The sequence below is a fragment of the Cetorhinus maximus genome, chromosome 34 (genome assembly GCF_964194155.1).
Source record: "Cetorhinus maximus chromosome 34, sCetMax3.hap1.1, whole genome shotgun sequence".
Lineage (NCBI taxonomy): Eukaryota > Metazoa > Chordata > Chondrichthyes > Lamniformes > Cetorhinidae > Cetorhinus > Cetorhinus maximus.
In genome coordinates this window covers 5,225,145-5,249,336 of record NC_135912.1, presented here as the reverse complement: position 1 = coordinate 5,249,336, position 24,192 = coordinate 5,225,145, and the positions used below count along the sequence as shown (strand labels likewise).

The 24,192-nt window shown below is 50.4% G+C and overlaps 2 protein-coding genes across 4 annotated transcripts in view; one reads left to right on the top strand and one right to left on the bottom strand.

The window, feature by feature from the left end:
• The window catches only part of LOC144671804 (uncharacterized), a gene marked incomplete at its 5' end in the record, with an annotated part of 36,461 nt that extends 32,970 nt beyond the window's left edge, over positions 1–3,491 (top strand). Inside the window, one exon of the mRNA XM_078533851.1 lies at positions 2,583–3,491. Within this exon, the coding sequence (XP_078389977.1) occupies positions 2,583–2,767 (185 nt within the window). The remainder of the gene's footprint in view (positions 1–2,582) is intronic.
• A 16,690-nt stretch (positions 3,492–20,181) lies between these two features.
• The window catches only part of slc12a9 (solute carrier family 12 member 9), a 39,454-nt gene continuing 35,443 nt past the window's right edge, over positions 20,182–24,192 (bottom strand). For all 3 annotated transcript variants that reach the window (XM_078533848.1, XM_078533849.1, XM_078533850.1), the window contains exons 12-13: positions 22,720–22,866; positions 20,182–21,286 (exon numbers count right to left, since the gene is read on the bottom strand). In XM_078533848.1, the coding sequence (XP_078389974.1) occupies positions 20,442–21,286; positions 22,720–22,866 (992 nt within the window). In that variant the 3' untranslated portion in view covers positions 20,182–20,441. The remainder of the gene's footprint in view (positions 21,287–22,719; positions 22,867–24,192) is intronic.

The window sequence follows — 24,192 nt, the reverse complement described above, 5'->3', positions numbered from 1 at the left end:
TCCCCAGGGACCCCCCTGTAAATACTAACACACACATTCCCCGGGGACTCCCCTGTAAATACTGACACACGCTCCCCGACCCGCCCTGTAAATACTGACACACGCTCCCCGACCCGCCCTGTAAATACTGACACACGCTCCCCGACCCGCCCTGTAAATGCTGACACACGCTCCCCGACCCGCCCTGTAAATACTGACACACGCTCCCCGACCCGCCCTGTAAATACTGACACACGCTCCCCGACCCGCCCTGTAAATGCTGACACACGCTCCCCGACCCGCCCTGTAAATACTGACACACGCTCCCCGACCCGCCCTGTAAATACTGACACACGCTCCCCGACCCGCCCTGTAAATACTGACACACGCTCCCCGACCCGCCCTGTAAATACTGACACACGCTCCCCGACCCGCCCTGTAAATGCTGACACACGCTCCCCGACCCGCCCTGTAAATGCTGACACACGCTCCCCGACCCGCCCTGTAAATGCTGACACACGCTCCCCGACCCGCCCTGTAAATGCTGACACACGCTCCCCGACCCGCCCTGTAAATACTGACACACGCTCCCCGACCCGCCCTGTAAATACTGACACACGCTCCCCGACCCGCCCTGTAAATACTGACACACGCTCCCCGACCCGCCCTGTAAATACTGACACACGCTCCCCGACCCGCCCTGTAAATACTGACACACGCTCCCCGACCCGCCCTGTAAATACTGACACACGCTCCCCGACCCGCCCTGTAAATACTGACACACGCTCCCCGACCCGCCCTGTAAATACTGACACACGCTCCCCGACCCGCCCTGTAAATACTGACACACGCTCCCCGACCCGCCCTGTAAATACTGACACACGCTCCCCGACCCGCCCTGTAAATACTGACACACGCTCCCCGACCCGCCCTGTAAATACTGAATGATGAATAAAGAAATAGGGATTTCAAATGAAATAGAGGTGGTGGGGCGTGGATTTGATAAAGACCAGCTCGGTATGAGAGAGAGTCGGAGAAAGGATTAGCGGGTAGCTTAAGAAGGAATTGTCTCTGTCGGTTGGAGTTTTTAAGATGCAGCCTCTAATCTGCAGGGAGGGGAAGCCTCAATTTGTGCACAGGAAGATCCCACAAGGAGGCTGAGCGACAATCAGTTGAATTAGCCGTGAAATTGAAAGGGAGGCCGGGGAAGGGCAGAGTAAAGTTGAAAGGGGAAACCACCGATTTATTTGGGAATAGCAGCATTTCCCGTGTTTCCGGTTGTTTGAGGCCCTAGCACTTCTGATATCTTGGAGGTCGTTGATAAGGGAGTCTGCCTAAGTTGCTTTTGTATTTAATAAAGGCAAATATTCTGAATGCATTTTTTTTTAATGGAATAAATAGCCGCGTCCTGGTTACCTTCAAAGATTCAGTTCGAGTTTGACTGGAACTGAAACGTAAGGGGGACTTGACAGGGTAGATGCTGAGAGGATGTTTCCCCACACCCCATGGGAGAGACTAAGACTAGGGGGGGGGCACAGTTTTAAAAATAAGGGGTCTCCCATTTAAGACGGAGATGAGGAGGAATTTTCCCGTCAGATGGTCGTTGGTATGTGGAATTCTCTTACCCCCACTCCGAGCTGTGGAGGCCGGCTCATTGAGTTGTATTCAAGGCTGAGTTAGGCAGATTTTTGATTAACAAGGGAGTTGGGGATTGGGGGTGGGGAGGGCAGGCAGGAAAGTGGAGCTGAAACATAGAGAATAGGAGTAGGTCATTCGGCCCTTCGAGCCTGCTCCGCCATTCAATATGATCGTGGCTGATCCTCTATCTCAACGCCATAGTCCTGCTCTCTTCCCATACCCCTTGACTCCTTTAGAAATCTATTTCCTTCTTAAATATATTCAGTAACTTGGCCTCCAGAGCCTCTGTGGTAGAGAATTCCATAGGTTCACCGCCCTCTGAGTCATGAGATCCTGAGATTGTGACCCCCTAACCAGAGGAAACATCATCCCTGCATCCAGTCTGCCCATCCCTGTCAGAATTTTATACGTTTCAATGAGATCCCCTCTCATGCTTCTCAACTCCAGTGAATACAGGCCTAGTCGGCCCAATACCTCCTCACACGACCATCCTGCCAACCCCAGGAACCAGTCTGCTGAAGATTCAGGCCACATTCGGATCAGCCACGACCTTATCCAATGGCGGAGTAGGCTCGAGGGGCCGAATGGCCTACTCCTCCTGTTCCTCATGCTTGTGGGCAGGGAGGCAGAGGACACCGATTCGAGGCGATTGGTTAAAAGGGAAACGATGGCGACTTCAGGAAAATGAACGGTTGGGACCTGCCTGAGAACTTGGCGTAGGCAGATTAAATCGCAGCTTTCCAAAAGGGAACTGATTCGGTAACGGAGGAGAAAAGATTTGAAGGGCTTCGGGGGTGTGGGGGGGGGGGGGGGGGGGAGGGGGGGAAGAGGCCAGGGTTGGTGGGGAAGAGGAGGGTAGACAAGGGATGAGGTGGGCTTCTCTGGCAGGGAACCAGCTCCGGGACAACGGGCCTTCTCTGCTTGTAACCGCTTTCTGATTTCCAGTGCTGTTTCCACTTTGCCAGGGTGGTTCGAGGGCTGCAAGTTGTCCACCGGGCAGAAGGGCTGGTTCCCCAGCGACAACGTGCAGGAGATCACCAACGAGCACGTCCGGAGGCGGAACCTGAGGGAGCGATATCGGCTGCTCCAGGCCGCTCAGCATCAGACACGACAGAGCGAGGCCACCAGGAAAGCGAACGTGTCCTTCTGAAAACCTCCCCCCCAGGACGGCGGTGGGGACAGGAAGTTGGGGGCGTGGGGAGAAAAACGAGCGGTTTACAAGATAAAGCGACGGCCTCTTCCTCCGGCCTAGCGAAGGTCTTTGGAAGGCCGATTTTGGTCTGGAGAACGCCCTAGCAAGCGAGGGGAGGACGGACTCAGGCATATTAAGGTGCTGCACATCTGGACTGCTCGAGAGAGAGAGGGGCAAACACTACTTGTGGATTTAACTCTCTGGTTTTTTTTTTCTCTTCCCGCCTCACCAATCGGTTGCTGCTTCTGGTGACACCTTTTGTTCTGTCGGTGACCTTTACCCTCCCAATCACTCGCCCCCTCTGCCAGACTCGAGCACGACTCCAAAGCAAACGTTTTACCTTGGGCGCCCCCGGGGGTTGGGTGTTTTAAGCCCAGTCGTTGATTTGTGCCCACCAGGACCCTGTGGGCAGCCGTTGGGAGGGCAGGGACGGGCGGGCAAGCAGGCAAGTCTCTCGTGGTGACGCTAGAATTGGAAGCGGCGAAAAAGACGTGGAGAGAAAATTCATTGGAGGGGCTGGGGAATTGCAGTAAACTTCGAGAGAAAAAGACATCCATTGGGGGAATTGCACTATCACTGACTTTCTAGTCAAGACAGCGAAAATGGTTTTGCGATTTTGTGCATGCATCTCTTCCAAAGTTATTCACTTGTGACCGGTGTTTTATACAGCTATTATATTTTTTATTGTACAGCTATTATTTTTTTTTTAAAAAGAAAAAGCATCAAGCCAGCAATTGCACTCTACCTGACCTTAGCAGCAGAACAATACATATTATACAGTCTAGTGCTCCACCTTACTTTCAGCAACACTATTGGAGATCCAGCGTGCTCTGATAAGATCATTGAGCTCACTTGGAGACCATCTGTGCTCACTCACTAAACGCCCAGGGCACCCGGGTGTTGGCAACATGGGCAGGGGATCCCGACCAATAGATCTGGGTGCTTGAGGTGGGCGTGTAAGTATCACTATTGTATCCAGGACAGATGTTGGGGAAGAAAACCACTGCTAGGTAAGAAAGCTAGGAAATGGGCACAACTGCCACGCAGACAGATGTTGTTGGTGAGACAAGGGGTTACTGCATTTCAAACCCCTGGTAGCTGGGAATGGGGTGGGGTAAACCCTGCCTCGGTCCCATGCAGAAGTTGGCTGTCTTCGACTGGGCTGTGAAACGTTTTAGCTGCCATCTTTTCCCTACCACAGTTGCCATGGCAACATGTCCTCAAAAACGGCCCAGGCGCCTGAGAAAGACCAGACGGGAACAATGTTCAAACCACTACACGTGCCGGGCCTGTTGGAGGCTTGGGGGACAGGAACTTTTGGCTTGTAACCCCAGGGCCTTAAGACCTGGGTTGGAGGGATGAGAGTTGGGAAATGCAGGCAGCCAGAAGCCAACTTCGGCTGTACTACCTTCAGCCTCTCCTGCTCAGGAAAGTGGCTGTTGTACATTGAAAGGAGAGGGGAACTTTCAGAGGGGTATTCTGCCTTTTAAGCCTGGTTGGGGGGGGGGGTCCAAATTCAGTGGGCTGCCCTATGGGGAGAATAAAATCTGCTCACCCAGTAGTATCCCCCCAACCCCAACCTTCAATCCCAAACTGTGGGGTCTGTTTATTTGCCTTGGTGAGCGAGGGTCTCAAGTTCTGCCTTGGTGAGCGAGGGTCTCAAGTTCTGAAGGTTGGGCAGGGGAAGGAGAAAATAAAGGAGGGGGAGGAAATGTAACCCCTTCGAGGCTGTGTCCTCTGGTTTGTGTGAGTGGGGGGATGATTGGGGTGAGAGTGGGTGGGGGGGTGATTGGGGTGAGAGTGGGTGGGGGGGTGATTGGGGTGAGAGTGGGTGGGGGGGTGATTGGGGTGAGAGTGGGTGGGGGGGGTGGGGAGAGTGGGTGGGGGGGGTGGGTGAGAGTGGGTGGGGGGGGTGGGTGAGAGTGGGTGGGGGGGGTGAGAGTGGGTGGGGGGGGTGAGAGTGGGTGGGGGGGGTGAGAGTGGGTGGGGGGGGTGAGAGTGGGTGGGGGGGGGAGATTGGGTGATGGGGGTGGGGCGCGATTGGGGTGAGAGTGGGGGTGGGGCGCGATTGGGGTGAGAGTGGGGGTGGGGCGCGATTGGGGTGAGAGTGGGGGTGGGGCGCGATTGGGGTGAGAGTGGGGGTGGGGCGTGATTGGGGTGAGAGTGGGGGCTGTGCATAAATGTGGGGATAAAGAAGAAAGGAAAACAAGGAGCGGCAGAATGGATTCCCCAAGGGCTGTAGAGTAGATCTTGGCTGGTCCAAAGGTTGTAATTCAATGGCAACGCAGTCCCGTGATTTCATTGGCAACCTCTAGGTTAATGGAGTGGAGAGGCTGGGCCTTGGCTGTAATGGTTTCCCACCACCACACTGCCCCGGCCTCATTCCCCCCTCCCCTCCCTACCCCCACCACCATGTGCTCTCCTTCCCTTCCCCCCCACCCCACCCCTCTCCCCCACCCTAATCTCCAATAACCTGCAACACACAATAGCAACTTTGAGTTAAGATCCTGCTCTGTTATATTCCAACTTGTGGAGCACTGGCCCAGAAGGTGAGATTCCCACAGTTGGGATGGAGGGGGGGAAGAGGGGAAAGCGTTTACACTAGGTGGGGGGGTGGGGAAAGGAAGAGTCCCTTACTTGAAGCCAAGTCAAAAGGAATGGCCTCACCCAATCCAACCAGAGAGAGTGACGAGAAGAACGATATCACCAAACCAAAGTGTGCACAAAAAATAGTCCCTTCAGGAACTGTTGAACACTGAAGTGTATTTCTGATAATAATGCTGTTGTAAACAAAAACTGCTTGTTTAATTAGAGATCTGTTCTTGGAATGGGAACCAACATCACCCACAGCAATGTGGTTGATTCATAAAATGCCCTCTGAACAAGGGCAGTTAGGGGTGGGCAATAAATGCTGGCCTAGCCAGCGATGCCACACGTTTATTGACCACCCCCCAGGCGCCTCGAGAAGGAACTGGTTGAAAGCTGTGTAGCAATGGTGCTGCCGAAGGGAAGGAAACTCTACAAGTACTAACTCAACGCCAATGGGTGGCATGTCCAGGTCGATGTGTGAAGTGAAGGTTCTCATTCCATCCTTGGGAGCAAAGGTGAGTGCCTGGGCCCTGCAGATAGTTTTTTTATTCATTCATGAGATGTGGGCGTCCCTGGCTAGGCCAGCATTTATTGCCCATCCCTAACTTCATTTTTGAGAGTCAACCACATTGCTGTGGGTCTGGAGTCACATGTAGGCCAGACCAGGCAAGGATGGCAGATTTCTTTCCCTAAAGGGGCATTAGTGAACCAGATGGGGTTTTTAGAACAATCGGCAATGGTTTCGTGGTCATCATCAGATTTTTAATTCCAGCTGCCGTAGTGGGATTCGAACCCAGGTCCTGAGTATTACCCTGGGTCTCTAGGATACTAGTCCAGTGACAATACCACCCATGACACCACACCTCCCCTGCAGAACGCCCCCAGTGAGGATGACGATGAGAGGCAGGGCTACGGCTCTGGCCTGGAAAGATGCTATGTTCCTTTGGCAGTGTTATACTTTTACCTCACTGCCACCCCCACCCCAAATCATTCGGATGAGGGGTCCTGACGTGGAATGCTCAGAGGGGCTAGGCCAAGTCACTCATCACAGAATAGGCAATGCTGCTTCTGCTGTAGTAGCTACAGACGTGACTTATTAAATGTGTGTCCTCTCGCTCTCGATCTTTCCACCAATAGTTTCTTCCCACCTACTCTGTGCGGACCCCTCATGATTTTGAACACCTCGATCAAATCCCCTCTCAACCTTCGTTTCTCCACGGGACACAGTCCCTATTTCCCCAATCTAAGAAACGGAAGTTCCTCATCCTTGGAACCATTCTCATGAATCTTTTCTGCACTCTCTCCAATGCCTTCACATCCTACCTAAAGTGTGGCGCCCAGAACTGGAGACAATACTCCAGCTGAGGCCAAACCAGAGTTTTATACAAGTTTAATATAACTTCCTTGCTCTTGTACTCTATGCCCCTTTTAACCACTTGCACCACCTGTCCGGCCATCTTCAATGACTTGTGCACAAATAAACTCTGGTCCCTGTGCTCCTCTTCCCCCCGCCCCCACTTTGTTACATTATCTCTCCATGTTCTTCCTACCAAACTTGGTGAACTTCGATACATAACTTATTTCAAAAAATATGTCTTAATCATTCTTCAATTTAACAGGAGAATGGACAATGCAGGAAGGTGCAGTCGAGGTAGATTATCAGCCACCAGTTTGGAGAATGACAGAGCAGGCTTGAAGGGATGAATGGCCTCCTCCAATTCCTATTCCTTCTGTGCTTAGGCCGATGGGGTAGGATGCACACTGTTTCATGAGGGAGTGGGAGAGATCACTTGCGGCTCCCACTTTAGCTAGGACGCTGAGACAGTACTGAATGCTTTTGTTGTGATCTTTAAACAGAGCCATGGATGGGCTGAATGGCCTCCTGTGCTGGGAAAAAAAAAGTTTCCTCCATAACATCACTTGACCTTTCCCCCCAGCTCAGTGCAACTGCTGAAACCCTCAATCATGCCTTCATCAGCTCTACACTTTGATATGGTCTCCCACCTTCTACACTCTGTAAACTTGAGCTCATCCAAAACTTGGCTGCCCGTATCTTAACTCTCAGCGAGTCCCGTTTCCCAATCAGCCCCTGCTGCCAATGTAAGTCAATGAGCACAATGTCTTTATTTTTAAATTCTCTCACCCCCTTGTTTTCAAATCCCTCCTTGCCCCCGCCCCCATCTCTGTAATCTCCTCCAGTCCCATGACTCCAACATCTCTGCACTCCTCTAATTCTAGCCTTTTGTGCATTCCAGATTTCCATCGCTGCACCATTGGCGGCCGTGCCTTCAGCTGCCTGGGCCCCAAGCCCTGGAATTCCCTCCCTCAACCTCCCCGCCTCTCTCTCTCCTCCTTGAAACCTCTCTCTGACTGAGCTTTCGGTCATCTGACCTGCTATCGCCTTAATGTGACTGCGATAATTGGCTATATAACACTGCTGAGAAGCACCTTGGGGCATCTTATTACATTAAGGACACTATATAAATATTGTACAAGTTGTTGAGTTGCAGCCAGTGGAGTTGCAGCTCAGATTTTGGTGGAACAGGGCCACCTGGTGGTGTGCAGCCAGAACAGCACACCAATAAAAAGGTAGGGTGTTGGGAAACTGAAGATCTAGCACCTGCCCCACCCCCCCAAAAAAAGGTTCGGAACATTCCAAAGCACTTAACATTCAATGAATTACTGGAAGTAACAAGATCCCAGATCAGTTTTCCAGCACGGTTAGATGAGGGATGAATATTTGCCAGACAAAAATCAGGGAGAACATCTCCACCCCCACACCCCTCCCTCCCTACCCACCCCCCGCCACTCTTAGAAATATTGACACGGGATCTCCCACACCCACTCAGAAGCAGCCAGACTACGCTCAATGTCCCATCTAAAGACAGCACTTCAGAGAACGCAGTGTTCTCCAAGTACTTTTTTATTCATCCAGGGGACATGGGTGTCGTTGGCTAAGCATTTTTATCGTCCATCCCTAATTGCCCCTTGAGAAGGGGGTGGTGAGCTGCCTTCTTGAACCGCTGCAGTCCATGTGGTGTAGGTACACCCACAGTGCTGTTAGGGAGGGAGTTCCAGGATTTTGACCCAGCGACAGTGAAGGAACGGCCGATATATTTCCAAGTCAGGATGGTGAGTGGCTTGGAGGGGAACTTGAAGATTGTGGTGTTCCCATGTGTCTGCTGCCTTTGTCCTTCTAGATGACACACGTCACTGGTTTGGAAGGTGCTGTCGAAGGAGCCTTGGTGAGTGTCTGCAGTGCATCTTGTAGATGGTACACACTGCTGCTATTGTGTGTCAGTGGTGGAGGGAGTGAATGTTTGTGGATGTGGTGTCAATCAAGCGGGGCTGCTTTGTCCTGGACAGTGTCGAGCTTCTTGAGTGTTGTTGGAGCTGCACTCATCCAGGCAAGTGGGGAGTATTCCATCACACTCCTGACTTGTGCTTTGTAGATAGTGGACCAAGATTTGGGGAATCAGATGGTGAGTTACTCACTGCAGAATGCCCAGCCTCTGACCTACTTTTGTAGCCAGAGTGGAGTATGTGGCTAGTCCAGTTGAGATTCTGGGCAATGGTAACCCCCAGGATGTTGATAGTGTGGGAATTCAGTGATGGTAATGCAAGGGGTGATCGTTGGATTCTCTCTTGTTGGAGTTGGTCATTGCCTGGCACTTGTGGCACAAATATTACTTGCCATTTATCAGCCCCAGCCCGAATCTTGTCCAGGTCTTGCTGCGTTTGCACATGGATTGCTTCAGTATCTGAGGAGTCATGAATGGTGAATATTTTGCAATCATCAGCGAACATCCCCACTTCTGACCATATGTTGGAAGGAGGGTCATTGATAAAGCAGCTGATGATGGTTTGGCCTAAGACCTTAGCCTGAGGAACTGCATGGGGGATGGGGAGGAATGTCAGCCTGGCTTCTGTGCTTCTTAACTACAGAACAGTCCATCAGTGAACTACAGTGTGCACACTTCCATGGACAGCAGTGATGCAGGATGGTCTCACTGATAGAGGAAGTGGACAATCCACTATAACACCAGCCTGTGGCATAAATATACAGTATATGGGAATACAGGAATCATTATTTTTCTGACAAGGTTTATTTTTTGGGAAATTTAGAGTTGGTGTTTGGGAAAGAGGTTCCTGACTCCCTGCCATTTAGACTATTGGCTAATTTTTTATTTTAAAAATGGGGATGAGGGGAATTTTTCCAGCATGTGAGACTGGACTTTGCAATGCTATCTATTTTCCCCTGCAAGTTACCAGTTATCAAACAATGTGACTGGCTGGTTAGTGTGCCAACTTGCATTTATATAGCACCTTTGACGTAATTATTCCAAGCACTTCACAGGAGTGTTAACATATGACATTAGGGACAGGTGACAAAAAGCTTGTTCAGAGGTAGGTTTGAAAAGGAGGGGGATGGTCACAGGGAGGGGAACTCCAGAGCCAAGGGCCCAGGCAGCTGAAGGCACGGCCGCCAATGGCGGAGGCGTTAAAATTGGAGGAAGTGTTGGAGAAGCACAAAAGGTCTCGAGAGGGGGGACATAAGAGGGTGGGTCAGGGGAAAAATGATCACAGAGGGGTTTGAAAACTAACTTAACCTGTGGCTCCAGTTTAGAGCCAGGTAAGTCCTGCACCAGACAGACACTCAGCCCAAACACAGAGCTGCAGTGGAGGAAGTGAAGTCCTTTGCCTAAGATGTTAATGTGAGGCCCCTCAAGTGGAAGTTAATGATTCCATGACAATATTCTGAAGAGCATGGGATTCACCCCAATGTCCTAGCCAATATTTATCTCCCAACCAACATCGTGGAAACAGATGATCTGGTCCTTGTGACAATGATGTTCATTGTGTTCCTTCTATTGCAGTAACTATGCTTCATTGGGTTTAAAAGGGCATCTTAAATGTGGTGAAAGGTGCTATAGGAAATCAAAGTTCTTTCTTAGAACATCCCCTACTCATTTATTGAGGGCCAGAGCTCATGAACTGACCAATCAGAGCTCCCGCCACAGGATATGAGACGGGTTATTTGAAGTCAGATCTTTGTCTGATTAGTGATGGGTCATGTCTACCCAAGCCCATTGTTCCCTATCCAAACCAGAATTTCAGTCTCCTAGACTGATACCCGGTAGTTTATCTATATAGAGTCTGCAATCAGAGAGGAGGGATGTGCTTCACAGCAATTATTATTCTTTAATGGGATGCTGGCATTGCTGGCTAGGCCAGTATTTATTGCCCATCCACAAATGCCCTTGAGAAGGGGGTGGTGAACCACCTTCTTGAATTGCTGCAGTCCCATATGTTTTTAGGTACATGCCCAGTGCTATTAAGGTATGCCAGGATTTTGACCCAGCGACAGTAAAGGAACTGACGATATATTTCCATGTCAGGATGGGGAGCGATTTGGAGGGGAACTTCTGGGTGGTGGTGTTCCCATCTATCTGCTGCCCTTGTCCTTCTAGCTGGTAGAGGTCAGGTGTGTTGGACAGGCTTGGAGGGAGGGAGTGAATGCTGAAGGTGGTGGATGGGGTGCCGATCAAGCAGACTGCTTTGTCCTGGATGGTGTCAAGCTTGTGGTGTTCTGGGAGCTGCACTCATCCAGGCAAGTGGAGAGTATCCCATCACACTCCTGGCTTGTGCCTTTTGGCCAGGCTTCAGGGAGTCAGGAGGCAAGGTACTCTTTGCAGGATTCCCAGCTCTGACTTGTTCTTGGAGCCACAGTATTTATTTGTTCATGGGATGTGGGTGGCATTGGCTAGGCCAGCATTTATTGCCCATCCTTAATCGCCCTTGTTCAGAGGGCATTTAAGAATCAACCAGAGTCTGGAGTCACAAGTAGGCCAGACTAGGGAAGGACAGTAGGTTTCCTTCCCTAAAGGACATTGGTGTGGTGGGTTTTTAATTGAATTCAGATTTCACAATCTGCTGTGGTGGGATTACTGGTCCAATAATACCACCACTGGCTGGTCCAGTGGAGGTTCGGGTTAGGATTGGTCCCATGAGAAAGTAAAGGTTGTTTGGGATACAGGTGGAGGGAAAACAAAGAGCAGGGGTTGAGGGAGTGGGACTAAATGGACAAGTCTTTCAAAGATAAAAACAAAAAGCTAAAAGCTACTGCGGATGCTGGAAATCCAAAACAAAACAAAAACAGAATTACCTGGAAAAACTCAGCAAGTCTGGCAGCATCGGCGGAGAAGAAATCAGTCAACGTTTCGAGCCTTCATGGCCCTTCGGCAGAACTGCAGCATAGTTTCAACAAGGGAGAAATATAAATTGGTTTAAGGTGGGTGGGGGGGGGGGTGGCGGGGAAGAGACACATTGAGGGTGTGGTGTGAGCAGATAATAATCAAAAGATGTCACAGACAGAAGGGTCAAAGAGGTGTTGAAGGTGGTGGTCTTTGAGAAAAGTGCTAATTAAGAATGGAAAACAGGATATTCAAAGTACAGCTTTAGTGGGGGTGGGGTGGAAAGACTAAAGGTTTTAGTTTTAGATTTAAAAATAATGGAAATAGGTGGGGAAAGAAGAATCTATATAAATTATTGAAAAAAAAGGCAGGTGGGGGGGGGAAAAGAAACGGGGTGGGGATGGGGGGAGGGGGAGTTTAAGATCTAAAGTTGTTGAATTCAATATTCATCCCAGAGGGCTGTAAAGTGCCTAGTCGGAAGATGAGGTGCTGTTCCTCCAGTTTGCGTTGGGCTTCACTGGAACAATGCAGCAAGCCAAGGACAGACATGTTGGCAAGAGAACAGGGTGGAGTGTTAAAATGGCAAGCGACAGGGAGGCTTGGGTCTTTCTTGCGGACAGACCGCAGGTGTTCCGCAAAACGGTCGCCCAGTTTGCGTTTGGTCTCTCCAATGTAGAGGAGACCGCATTGGGAGCAACGAATGCAGTAGACCAAGTTAGGGGAAATGCAAGTGAAATGCTGCTTCACTTGAAAGGAGTGTTTGGGCCCTTGGACGGTGAGGAGAGAGGAAGTGAAGGGGCAGGTGTTGCATCTTCTGCGTGGGCATGGGGAGGTGCCATAAGTGGGGGTTGAGGAGTAGGGGGTGATGGAGGAGTGGACCAGGGTGTCCCGGAGGGAACGATCCCTACGGAATGCCGTCAAGAGGGGTGAAGGGAAGATGTGTTTGGTGGTGGCATCATGCTGGAGTTGGCGGAAATGGCGGAGGATGATCCTTTGAATGCGGAGGCTGATGGGGTGATAAGTGAGGACAAGGGGGACCCTATCATGTTTCTGGGAAGGAGGAGAAGGCGTGAGGGAGGATGCGCGGGATATGAGCCGGACATGGTTGAAGGCCCTGTCAACGACCGTGGATGGAAAACCTCGGTTAAGGAAGAAGGAGCACATGTCAGAGGAGCTGTTTTTGAAGGTAGCCTCATCAGAACAGATGCGACGGAGGCGAAGGAACTGAGAGAATGGGATGGAGTCTTTACAGGAAGCGGGGTGTGAGGAGCTGTAGTCGAGGTAGCTGTGGGAGTCGGTAGGCTTGTAATGGATATTGGTGGACAGTCTATCATCAGAAATTGAGACAAAGAGGTCAAGGAAGGGAAGAGAAGTGTCAGAGATGGACCATGTGAAGATGATGGAGGGGTGGAGATTGGAAGCAAAATTAATAAATTTTTCCAGGTCCCGACGAGAGCATGAAGCAGCACCGAAGTAATCATCGATGTACCGGAGAAAGAGTTGTGGGAGGGGGCCGGAGTAGGACTGGAACAAGGAATGTTCCACATACCCTATAAAGAGACAGGCATAGCTGGGGCCCATGCGGGTACCCATAGCCACACCTTTTATTTGGAGGAAGTGAGAGGAGTTAAAGGAGAAATTGTTCAGTGTGAGAACAAGTTCAGCCAGACGGAGGAGAGTAGTGGTGGATGGGGATTGTTGGGGCCTCTGTTCAAGGAAGAAGCTAAGGGCCCTCAGACCATCCTGGTGGGGGATGGAGGTGTAGAGGGATTGGACATCCATGGTGAAGAGGAAGCGGTTGGGGCCAGGGAACTGGAAATTGTTGATGTGACGTAAGGTGTCAGAGGAATCACGGATGTAGGTGGGAAGGGACTGGACAAGGGGAGAGAGAAGGGAGTCAAGATAACGAGAAATGAGTTCCGTGGGGCAGGAACAGGCTGACACGATCGGTCTGCCAGGACAGTTCTGTTTGTGGATTTTGGGTAGGAGGTAGAAGCGGGCCGTCCGAGGTTGGGCGACTATCAAGTTGGAAGCTGTGGGAGGAAGATCTCCAGAGGAGATGAGGTCAGTGACAGTCCTGGAAACAATGGCTTGATGTTCTGTGGTGGGGTCATGGTCCAGGGAGAGGTAGGAGGAAACGTCTGCGAGTTGACGCTCAGCCTCCGCGAGGTAGAGGTCAATGCGCCAGACAACAACAGTACCATCCTTGTCAGCGGGTTTGATGACAATGTTGGGGTTGGACCTGAGAGAACGGAGTGCAGTGAGTTGAGAGAGAGACAGATTAGAATGGGTGAGAGGAGCAGAGAAATTGAGACGGCTAATGTCACGCCGACAGTTCTCAATGAAAAGATCAAGAGAAGGTAAGAATCCAGAGGGAGGGGTCCAAGTGGAGGGAGAATATTGGAGGTGGGTAAAAGGATCCGTTGAACGGGGAGAGGACTCCTGCCCAAAGAAGTGAGCACGGAGACGAAGACGGCGGAAGAAGAGTTCAGCATCATGCCGAGCCCGAAATTCATTGAGATGAGGGCGTAAGGGTATGAAACTAAGTCCTTTGCTGAGCACTGAACGTTCAGCATCGGAGAAGGGAAGGTCAGGGGGTATAGTGAATACGCGGCTGGGGCTGGGATTGGAAGATGGGGTGAGGATGGAGGGACAAGCAGGGGTGGAGGGTCCCAGATGGGTGTTGGAGTCGATGAGTTGTTGGAGCTTGCGTTCCTTAGCACTTGAGAGAAAGAGAAAAAGTTTCTTGTTGAGGCGACGGATGAGGCGAAGAATAAAATGAAACTGGGGGCACGCGCAGCTTTGAAAAAGGGTGCGGCGGTGCTGCTGGAGGGAGAGGTCGAGTGTGTTCATATGGCGGCGCATGGCACTGAGTGTGGATCTCAGAATGCGACAGGAACAGCAGTCCGAACAGCAGTCTTTCAAAGAGTTGGCATTGACATGATGGGCCGTTAAACTTGCTGCACCCATTCCAGGTAATCACTGGCCTACCAAAAAAAATCCACTATTGACCTCATGGCCAGCAGGCAACCAGTTTGGCAAAACTCAAACTACACCTTTTGTAACTCTGTTCCACTCTTCAGTTTGGATCCAACTCATCTCTCTCAACATGAAGGTCCTGTGGTAGTATCCCTGCCTCTGAGCCAGAAGATCCAGGTTTGAATCCCACTCCAGCACTGGACAGCTAAGGAAGCTGCCTTCTCCAGCTCTATGGAATGACCATTGGAGCCTCTACCATCACTATCCATAGCTCCAGTCTACAACACAGCAACTCTGACCCCATGAACTAACACACCATAAAAGTCTCTCAAGTACAGGAATATAGTTTTTTAAAAAGTCTTGCTACAATTGTACAGGGCTCTGCTGAGACCACATTTGGAGTATTATGCCCAGTTCTGGTCTCCATATGCTTGCTTTGGAGGTAGTCGTGGGTTTGTAAAGTACTGCCTAAGGAGCCTTGGTGAGTTTCCACAGTGCATCTTGTAGATGGCACACACTGCTGCTAACTGTGCATCGGAGGTGGAGGGAGTGAATGTTTGTGGATGGGGTGCCAATCAAGTGGGCAGCTTTGTCCTGGACGGTCTTTAATACTAAGATGCTAGGTCTTTGCCCCAGTCGGAGAATCTAGAATATGGGGACGATCATTGATGGAGAAATTTCTTCACTCTTTGGAAATCTCTACCCTAGAGGATTGTGGACGCTCCATCGTTTAATACATTTAAGACTGGGATAGAGATTTTTTTTTGGGATCTCAGGGAATCAAGGGCTATGGGGAGCGAGTGGGAAAGGGGAGTTGAGATGAATGATCAGCCATGATCGTATCGAATGGGTCTACTCCAGCTCCTATTTCTCAAAGACCTTCCAGACCCTGTGACCTCCACCACCTAGAAGGACAAGGGCAGCAGAAACATGGGAACACCACCACCTGGAAGTTCTCCTCCAAGCCGGACTTGGAAATATTGCTGGGTCAAAATCCTGGAACTCCCTACCCAACAGCACTGTGGGTGTACCTACACCACAGGGACTGCAGCGGTTCAAGAAGGCAGCTCAGCACATGGTACTGCAGTTGAGGTCTCAAAGCCCTGTACAATTGTAGCAAGACTTATTTTTATTCCTGTACACGGGGGGGGGAACCCAGACCTTCTGGCTCAGAGGCAGGGATGCTGCCACCACAGGACATCCATGTTGAGAGGAGAGATTAGTTGGATCCAAAACTGCAGTTTTGAAATTGGTGTATACCCCATGGAAGAATAAAGAAAGGTTTGCCCCATACCAATCCTCCCTGCTGAAAGATGAACACAGGCAACGACCCACAGTTAAAAATGACTTCAATCCCAAATACCAGTGGAAATTTAAAAAAAGGTCAAAACCCTTTTACGAAAAAGAGGCATCTTACCTTCAGGTGAGAGAGCTGGTTGGTCAGAACTTCTAGACCTGATCAGACAAAAAAAAAAAAGAGGGGGAAACCCCACAAGAGAAAGCAAAACAGCGTGTATAAGCAGCTACGGCTGTGCCAGAGTTAAAAAATGTCACAAGCTGTGGAGAGGAGAGTAAACCGGATCAGCACATCAACTCTTAATGGTTTCGTAGAACTGCCAACTTCCATCATCTGATTCACGACCACAAATCCTGTTTGAACAAGAAAATCATCGCCGCAGAATCGTTAATTTAAAAAAAGGAGCAAAATACCGCGGATGCTCGGAAATCGGGAGCACGGACAGAAAAACGCTGGGAATGTTCAGCAAGGCAGGTAGCTGCTGGGGAGGCAAGCATGGGGTTAACATGACCGCCTCTTGGTCAAGAAGTCAAAAAAGTCAGAGATTTAACAGATTTCAAATGAGTTGAGGCAGGGAAAAAGGGAAGGAGGAAGGAAGAGGAAGAAGGAAGAAGAAGGAGGACAAGAAAAAGGAGCCATTAATCCCATTAACACCCCCCATAACATCTAACTTTTCCCAGTTCTGAAGAAAGGTCAGTACAGGCTGTTTCTCTCTCCACAGATGCTGCCTGACCGGTTGAGGATTTCCAGTTTCAAATTACACAGTATTAACCATTGACACAAGCCCAACGTCAGATTCTCAGTTGGCAGATCACCACCACCCTGGCTTGCAATCATCAGATGGTCACCGCACAGGGGGTGGCCATTTGACCCCTCGTGTACCATGGTGGCTCTCTGCAAGAGCTGCTCACCTCGTCCTGCCATTGCCCGTCCCCCCCTTTTCCTCCATACTCCTGCAAACATTCTTCAGGTAATTGTCCAACTCCTTTTGGAAAGCCATGACTGACTCTGCCTCCCCCACTCAGGCCGCACATTCCAGATCCTAACCACTCACTGCGTGAAAAAAAGTTTCTCCTCATGTCTCCATTGCTTCTTTTACCAATTACCTTAAATCTGTGCCCTCTCATTCACAATCCTTCCACCAACAGAAACAGTTTCTCCCTCTGTCCAGACCCCTCATGATTTTGAGCACCTCGATCGACAACCTTCTTTCCTCTAAAGGAAGAGACCCAACTTCTCCAATCTATCTACGCAACTGAAGTTCCTCATCCCCGGAACTATTCTCGTAAATCTTTTCTGCACCCTCTCAATGCCTTCACATTACTTCCTACAGTGACCCATCAATCCTTCCCATCCCCAAAATGGGATGAGTGTCCCATCAAGCCTCAAGGATAATCTGGGTCATTTCCAGTCAATGAATGGCTCTCCAGGAGGTAGCCAAACCCACATTCCCCGCCCTTTATTCCTTCATGGGACGTGGGCGCCGCTGGCAAGGTCAGCATTTGTTGCCCATCCCCAACTGCCCTTGAACTGAGTGTCTTGCTCGGCCATTTCGGAGGGGCAGTTAAGAGTCAACCACATTGCTGCGGGTCTGGGGTCATGTGTAGGCCAGACCGGGTAAGGGTGGCAGATTTCCTTCCTTAAAAGGGGCATTAGTGAACCAGATGGGTGTTTTATTAAAAAAAGAACAATCGATCATGGGTTGTCATGGTTACCATTACAGATTCGCTTTTTATTCCACCACCTGGTGGGATTTGAGCCCATGGCCTAGAGCATTAACCTGGGCCTCTGGATTACTAGCCCAGTGACAGTAACATTACCACTAAGCCATCATCTCCTACCCCCTTCCTCTGCCACCATAAAGATAACTAATCCAGATAATCTAAATGAAGAGCATAGGTCATTGTCATAGCCATTTCAAAATATTAAATTTCTCTATAAAGTCACATTCAATCCATGAAAAATCACCAAGTAAATTACAGTTGCCTCTCGGGCAGTTAAGTATTAGTTAAAAACCAGGGTCGTGGAGGAAGTCACCTGGGGTCAGAGAGTCATCTCACTTCAGGTTTCGCACGAGTACAATCCAAGGTCACAGGCCTCCAATCCCGTTTGAATCGAGCAGCCATCGCCTCCTCTACTCCACAATGTGTCCACCCTGGCCCGGGTACCAGCCAGTATTGGCCCAGGATCAGGCTAATGCCACCTACTGCGAAAGCCCTCCTAGAAATTGACCACCAGGCCAACCTTAAGCACAGTCGCCCGCGATACCTCATCACTGCAAGAGGATGCAACAGGGTCCAGAGGAGGAGTAATTCCGTCCCCCACCCCCCGTCCCTGCTCAGTTTCTATGTTCAACAGTTCAGTTGTTGGGCTCCACTATCCTGTACACCTGCAAGATGCACTGCAGCAACTCACCGAGGCTCCTTCAACAGCACCTTCCAAACCCACGACCTCCACACCACCTCGAAGGACAAGGGGAGCCAATGCCTGGGAACATAATGGTGACATACTCTGCCTCCATCAGGGCCCTGCTGGTCTCGTCATCCTGGACAGGCAGGCAGTGGGGCTTTCAAAGCGGCAATGTCCACGCCAAAAAAGTGGTCATTCTCCACCTCTGAAGGCCAGGTCACACAGGAAGTCGTCCTCTGGCAAGCTCCCTTCAAGTCACACACCATCCTGACTTGGAAATATATCACCGCTCCTTCACTGTCGCTGGGCCAAAATCCTGGAACTGCCTAACAGCATGGTGGGTGTACCTACACCACGTGGACTGCAGCGGTTCGAGAAGGGGCCTGCAACCATGCCATCAGATGGCAAAAGTCAAACTGCAACCACATGCAGGGAATGGAGAGTGATCTGAACATCTCACACCTGAGGTACAATCCATGCAGACTCACCCTGTAACCTCCTACAGTTACATCCCTGCTTAAAAAAAAGAGTCCACCATCGCTGGTCGGGATCTCGAATCCTGAAGTAGAAGTCTTGGAGGTCTGGTATTCCCATGTACTAGCATGAACCTCACCCATCCTCTCAACATCAGGGCGCATTGCCACTGGTGACAGTCCCTCGGGCCAAGATGATTCCAATTGGACACTGCTGGGTTAGCAGCATCTCAATGGCTGGGTCCAAGGGTGTGGAGTCAGGCCACAGAACAGCCATGACCTCACTGAATGGAGAGGGGCTGAATGGCCTCTTCCCACCTTCCCCTTCATATATAGGGGTGAGACTGCCCAGGAGATGGTGGCACAGGGGCAATGTCACTGGGCTAGTGATCCAGAGGCCAAGGCTAATGCTCTGGGGACAGAGATTCAAACCCCATCATGGCAGTGGTTTAAATTGATAAACCTGGAATTAAATAGATTGTTGTAAAAACCCCATCCGATTCACTAATGTCCTTTTAGGAAGGAAATCTGCCGCCCTTACCCAGTCTGGCCTACATGTGACTCCAGACCCACAGCAATGTGGTTAACTCAAGTGCCCGAGCAAGCCCACTCAGTTCAAGAGGTAATTAGGGATGGGCAACAAATGTTGGCCTTGCAAGTGATGCCCACATCCTGTGAAAGATATATTAAAAATAGTCCTGTCACTCAAGAATTACTCCGGGTCTCTGCGGAGCTGACTGCAGTCAGGACAGAAGCAAAGGTTTCCTACAATAGGGGGATGAAAGAGAATCACCCCTCCAAACCAGGGTCCCACCCTCCTCCCTGCAAAGCTGGGTGTGGATGCCTTCTCTTAAAGATTCTTTCACAGGACGTGGACATCACTGGCTAGGCCAGCATTTATTACCCATCGCTAACTGCCCTCGAGGTGGTGGTGGTGAGCTGCCTTCTTGAGCCGCCGCAGTCCATGTGGTGTAGGTACACCCACAGTGCTGTTAGGGAGGGAGTTCCAGCATTTTGGCCCAGCGACAGTGAAGGAACGGCTGATATATTTCCAAGTCAGGATGGTGAGTGGCTCGGAGGGGATCTTCCAGGTGGTGGTGTTCCCATCTATCTGCTGCCCTGGTCCTTCTAGATAGTTGTGGGTTTGGAAGGTGCTGTCGAAGGAGCCTTGGTGAGTTGCTGCAGTGCATCTTGTCGATGGTACACACACTGCTGTCACTGTGTGTCGGTGGTGGAGGGAGTGAACGTTGAAGGTAGTGGATGGGGTGTCAATCAAGCAGGGCTGCTTTGCCCTGGACTGTAATGTCCAATGGACATCAGCTCCAGCTCAGCAGGGACATTGCCCTCACACACACACCTTCCTGCCAACACTTAAATGAAGGCCACCATGTAACATCCCAACCTTGAGAAATGGTTTAAAAACTCAGGATAAACATTGTTTAACAATTTTAATAAGTTAGACCCACCTTCTCCCCCCCCGCCTCTCCAGAAAATGTCTTTCAAATCCAAATTACACACAATCTTTTCCATTAAATTCCCCTCTATTAAATATAAATAATGGCAATGTGAATGATTCCTCTCAAAAGTGTCTAAGGCATGTCACTGTTTTCAATACAAGTTGGTCAATTTTGGAGCTCAGTGTTCAAAGGTTTAGTGCCCGTGACGTTGGCGTTTCCAAGTGTCGGCTGCCCTCAGAGGTCAGTGCAGGTGACTGGAGTGAGGCCGTGGATCAGCAGGGTAGGCCCGAGGCCTTCGGTGAGGATGTCCAACTGCTCCAGGTAGCGCTGGGAGCGGGCAGCGTCGGTGGGCGGCCGGGGCAGGTAGAGGAACCTGACGGCCGTGTGGAAGCCCTGGTCGAGTACCATCCTGTTGGCGGCCCGCAGGTACTCGTCCGAGATCAGGGCCGAGGGGTCGCCGCTCGAGTGGCGGGCCGCCTCGTGCTCCTCGCCGGACAGCCGGCTCTGCCAGTGCAAGGACACCACGTCGTCCCAGGTCACTATCTTGATGGTGGCCTTGATCCGCAGCTTGTCCAGGAGTTCCCTCAGCTTCTCCTCCTTCTTGATCCAGCTGTCGTCACCGGACTCGATGCACAGGAAGATGCGCAGCCGGGCGCCCTTCCAGGAGACCACCATGGTCAGGACACAGGCCATCTGGAGCAGGAAGAGGCTGCACATGTCCACATAGTTGGTGCTGTCAGGCCTCAAGAGGTTCAGGGGCCAGACGTCGATGGACACCCGCTCCGGCCGCTTCTTGGCGAACAGGTCTTTCTTGTTCATGGTGAAGAAATAGCGGGCCAGGCAAACGTTCTTCTGCATCTTGAGGGCGTCCGAGATGATGGCGACGTACTCCGCCTCCGTCAGGCTCCTGCTGGTCTCTCCGTCCCGGACGGGCGGGAAGTGGGCTTGCAAGGAGGCAATGTCCACGCCAAAGTGGTCGTTCTCCTTGGCGTCTTTGAAGGCCGGGTCGCACAGGAAGTAATCCTCCGGCACGCAGTGGTCGTAGAAACCGAGGACCAGTGTGTTGGGTTTCATGCCACCTGCAGGACAAGAGAACAACTGCAGTTAACCCTTCCCGGAAAGTCAACAGGGCCATCTAGTCACTTGGCTGGTGCCCAAACCCTTGCTGCAGAGCATGAGCAAGCACGAGATGGTAGTGTTAAAGACTAAAGCTTTTCTTTACCACTAACATCAACACTCCCTTTATCTTGTGTCCATGACATCTTTGTCCCACCTATCCCTGACCTATTTTTCTCCACCACCCCCCAACAAACAGTATAAAATCCACCACATTTCTACCTCTTCAGCTCTGAAGAGTCATACAGACTCAAAACATTAACTTTTTCTCTCTCTCCACAGATGCTGCCAGGGCTGCTGAGTTTTTCCAGCATTTTGTGTTTTTATTTAAGCTTTTTTTAAAATTCCTTCCTCATCGTTGTGGTAGATTTTGCTACTGTGGGGTTAGGAAAGCAGGATATTATTTAAATGGAGAGAGGGGACTGCAGTACAGAGGGATCTGGGTGTCCTTGTACATAAATCACACCTTCAGGTAAAGGTAACTAGGAAGGCAATTGGAATGTCGACCTTTATTGCAAGGGGGGATGGAGTAATAAAATAAGAAATCTTGCTACAACTGTACAGGGCATTGGAGAGACCACACCAGAATTATCACATGCAGTTTTGGTGTCTCTTTACTGGAGGGACATACTTGCATTGGAAGCAGTTCAGAGAATGTTCACCAGGTTGATTCCTGGGACGAAGGGGTTGTTTGTCTTATGAGGAAAGGTTGACCCTCTACTCGTTGAAGTTAAGAGTGAGGTGATCTTAGCGAAACATTACGATTCTGAGGGGGCTTGACAGGGTGGATGCTGGATGTTTCCCCTCGTGAGGGAATCTAGAACTAGGGGGCATAGAGTTTCAAAATTAGGGTTCCCCCTTTAAGACGGAGATGAGGAGGAAGTTCTTCCGAGGGTAGTTGGAATTCTCTCCCCCAGTGAACAGTGGAGGCTGGGTCGTTGAATGTGTTGAAGCTGGAGTTATATTGAGTTGGTTGAAAAGGGAGTCAAGGGTTAAGGGGGACAGACAGGAAAGTGGAGTTAAGGCCACAGTCAGATCAGCCATGATCTTATCAAATGGCAGAGCAGACTCGAGGGGCCAAATGGCCTACGTTTTTATTAAAAAAAAGTGTTCCACTGCATTCATGCCTGCCTCATCCCCAGACTCTCCAACATTCTCCACCTCTTGAAGCCAGCTCTCAATTTTCCAAGGCAGAGATGAGGGTGGCGGAAGTGGAGACCATGAATGATTTCAAAAAGGAAGTTGGATGGACACTTGAGGGAAATAAACTCACAGGGCTCCAGGGATAGAGCTGGGGGGGGGTGGGGGGCGGGGGGAGAATGGGACTGACTGGCTCGCTCCCCAGGGAGCTGGTGTAGCCTCTTCCTGTGCTGTAATGACTCCTGCTGGCCCTTACCGAGTCCCGTTATGCGGAGGAGATGCTGCACCCCTTGGCGGACTGTCGGAGACAGAGTCAGATCCACAAATGCCTTGACGTTCAACTTGTCCACCAGGCTGAGCCAGAAGTTGTACTGTGGCTGGATGGGGTCAGTGGGCAGAGTGTCTGTAAGAGCAGACAAGTTTTTAGCTCTGGGTGTACAACCCACATTAGAGGACAACACTCACTTCAGCACACCAAAAATCACCAAAGACTTTTTTTTGTAAATTAAAGATCCTAACTATACTCTCAAATGTCCAGCGTTACAATATAAACCATCCTCTACCCCAGGGCACTGTAGAAACTCAAGTCATGGAATATGTTCAAGACAGAAATTGATAGATTTCTAGATAATGACATCCAAGTGATACAGGGAGTGCAGGAAAGTAGCATTGAGGTAGATGATCAGCCATGGGCTAGCTGAATGGTACAGCAGGCTTAATGGGCTGAATGGCCTGCTCCCATTCTGTGGGGAGAGACACAGAAAACTTGCCCCCCCCATCCTCTCCCCACAGGAGCATAACATACTTGTCCAGCTGACGACTTCTGGTAGATGGGTGCAGCGTTCAATGGTTTAATTGTTCTGTGTTTGATTAGGAGAGTCTGATAGCTGATCTGTGCTGTCTACGTTTGATTGATTAAGTCGGTGTGTGGACTCAGCTCAAGACAGACCTGGAAGCCTGGGGCACAGGCATTATGATTGCAGAGATATTTTAAAACGCTAAATAAACCTGTTGCAAACTTAAGAGAAAATATTGCCATCTCTGTGTTGCTCCAAAGTAGATCAGAAACATAAAACACACAAACTGGAAAAAAGAACAATAGGAGCTAGTGAGCACCATACTGAACGTGACTTGGTGGATGGGAGCTGGCGTTCTGGGGTTGAGAATTTCAAGAGCTCCTCACATTTGAATGACTGTGGCTTGTGTCTCATCTACCTCTGAAGGGAGAGGATGGTTTGTGTGCAGGAACACCCTTGAAGCCTGTTCAACCCTTGACAGAACTGTGCAAGGCACCAAGTCTACTGAGTTAGCACCGATGAGAAGTCGGGCCCTTCTACTGTTCACCTGGCAAGTTAGGGACTGTGAAGTTTATTACAGTAAAGTCCCTCCGTTTGTGACTTGCTCATTCGCATTCTCACTTACCCACACTTTGTGCACAGCACTGCCCATGGCATGAGCAATCTTCGCTTACCCACGGTTTCTTCTCTCTCTCTCTCTCTCCCCCCCACCGAAGGAGATGGCAGCCATGATGGAGCAGAGACTGAAATAGTTTCAGCTGAAGTGCAGCCCGAACAAAAAGGGGATAACCCGAACATGTCAGAATTGCTGGGTCCAGAGCTGCAATAATGGCTCTGAGCGACACACCGGTGAAGATTTAACATCGAAGAGAGGCTCCCCCATCTGTCGTATACAGGTACTGCACCACAGTTTTACTGGAGAATCCAAGACT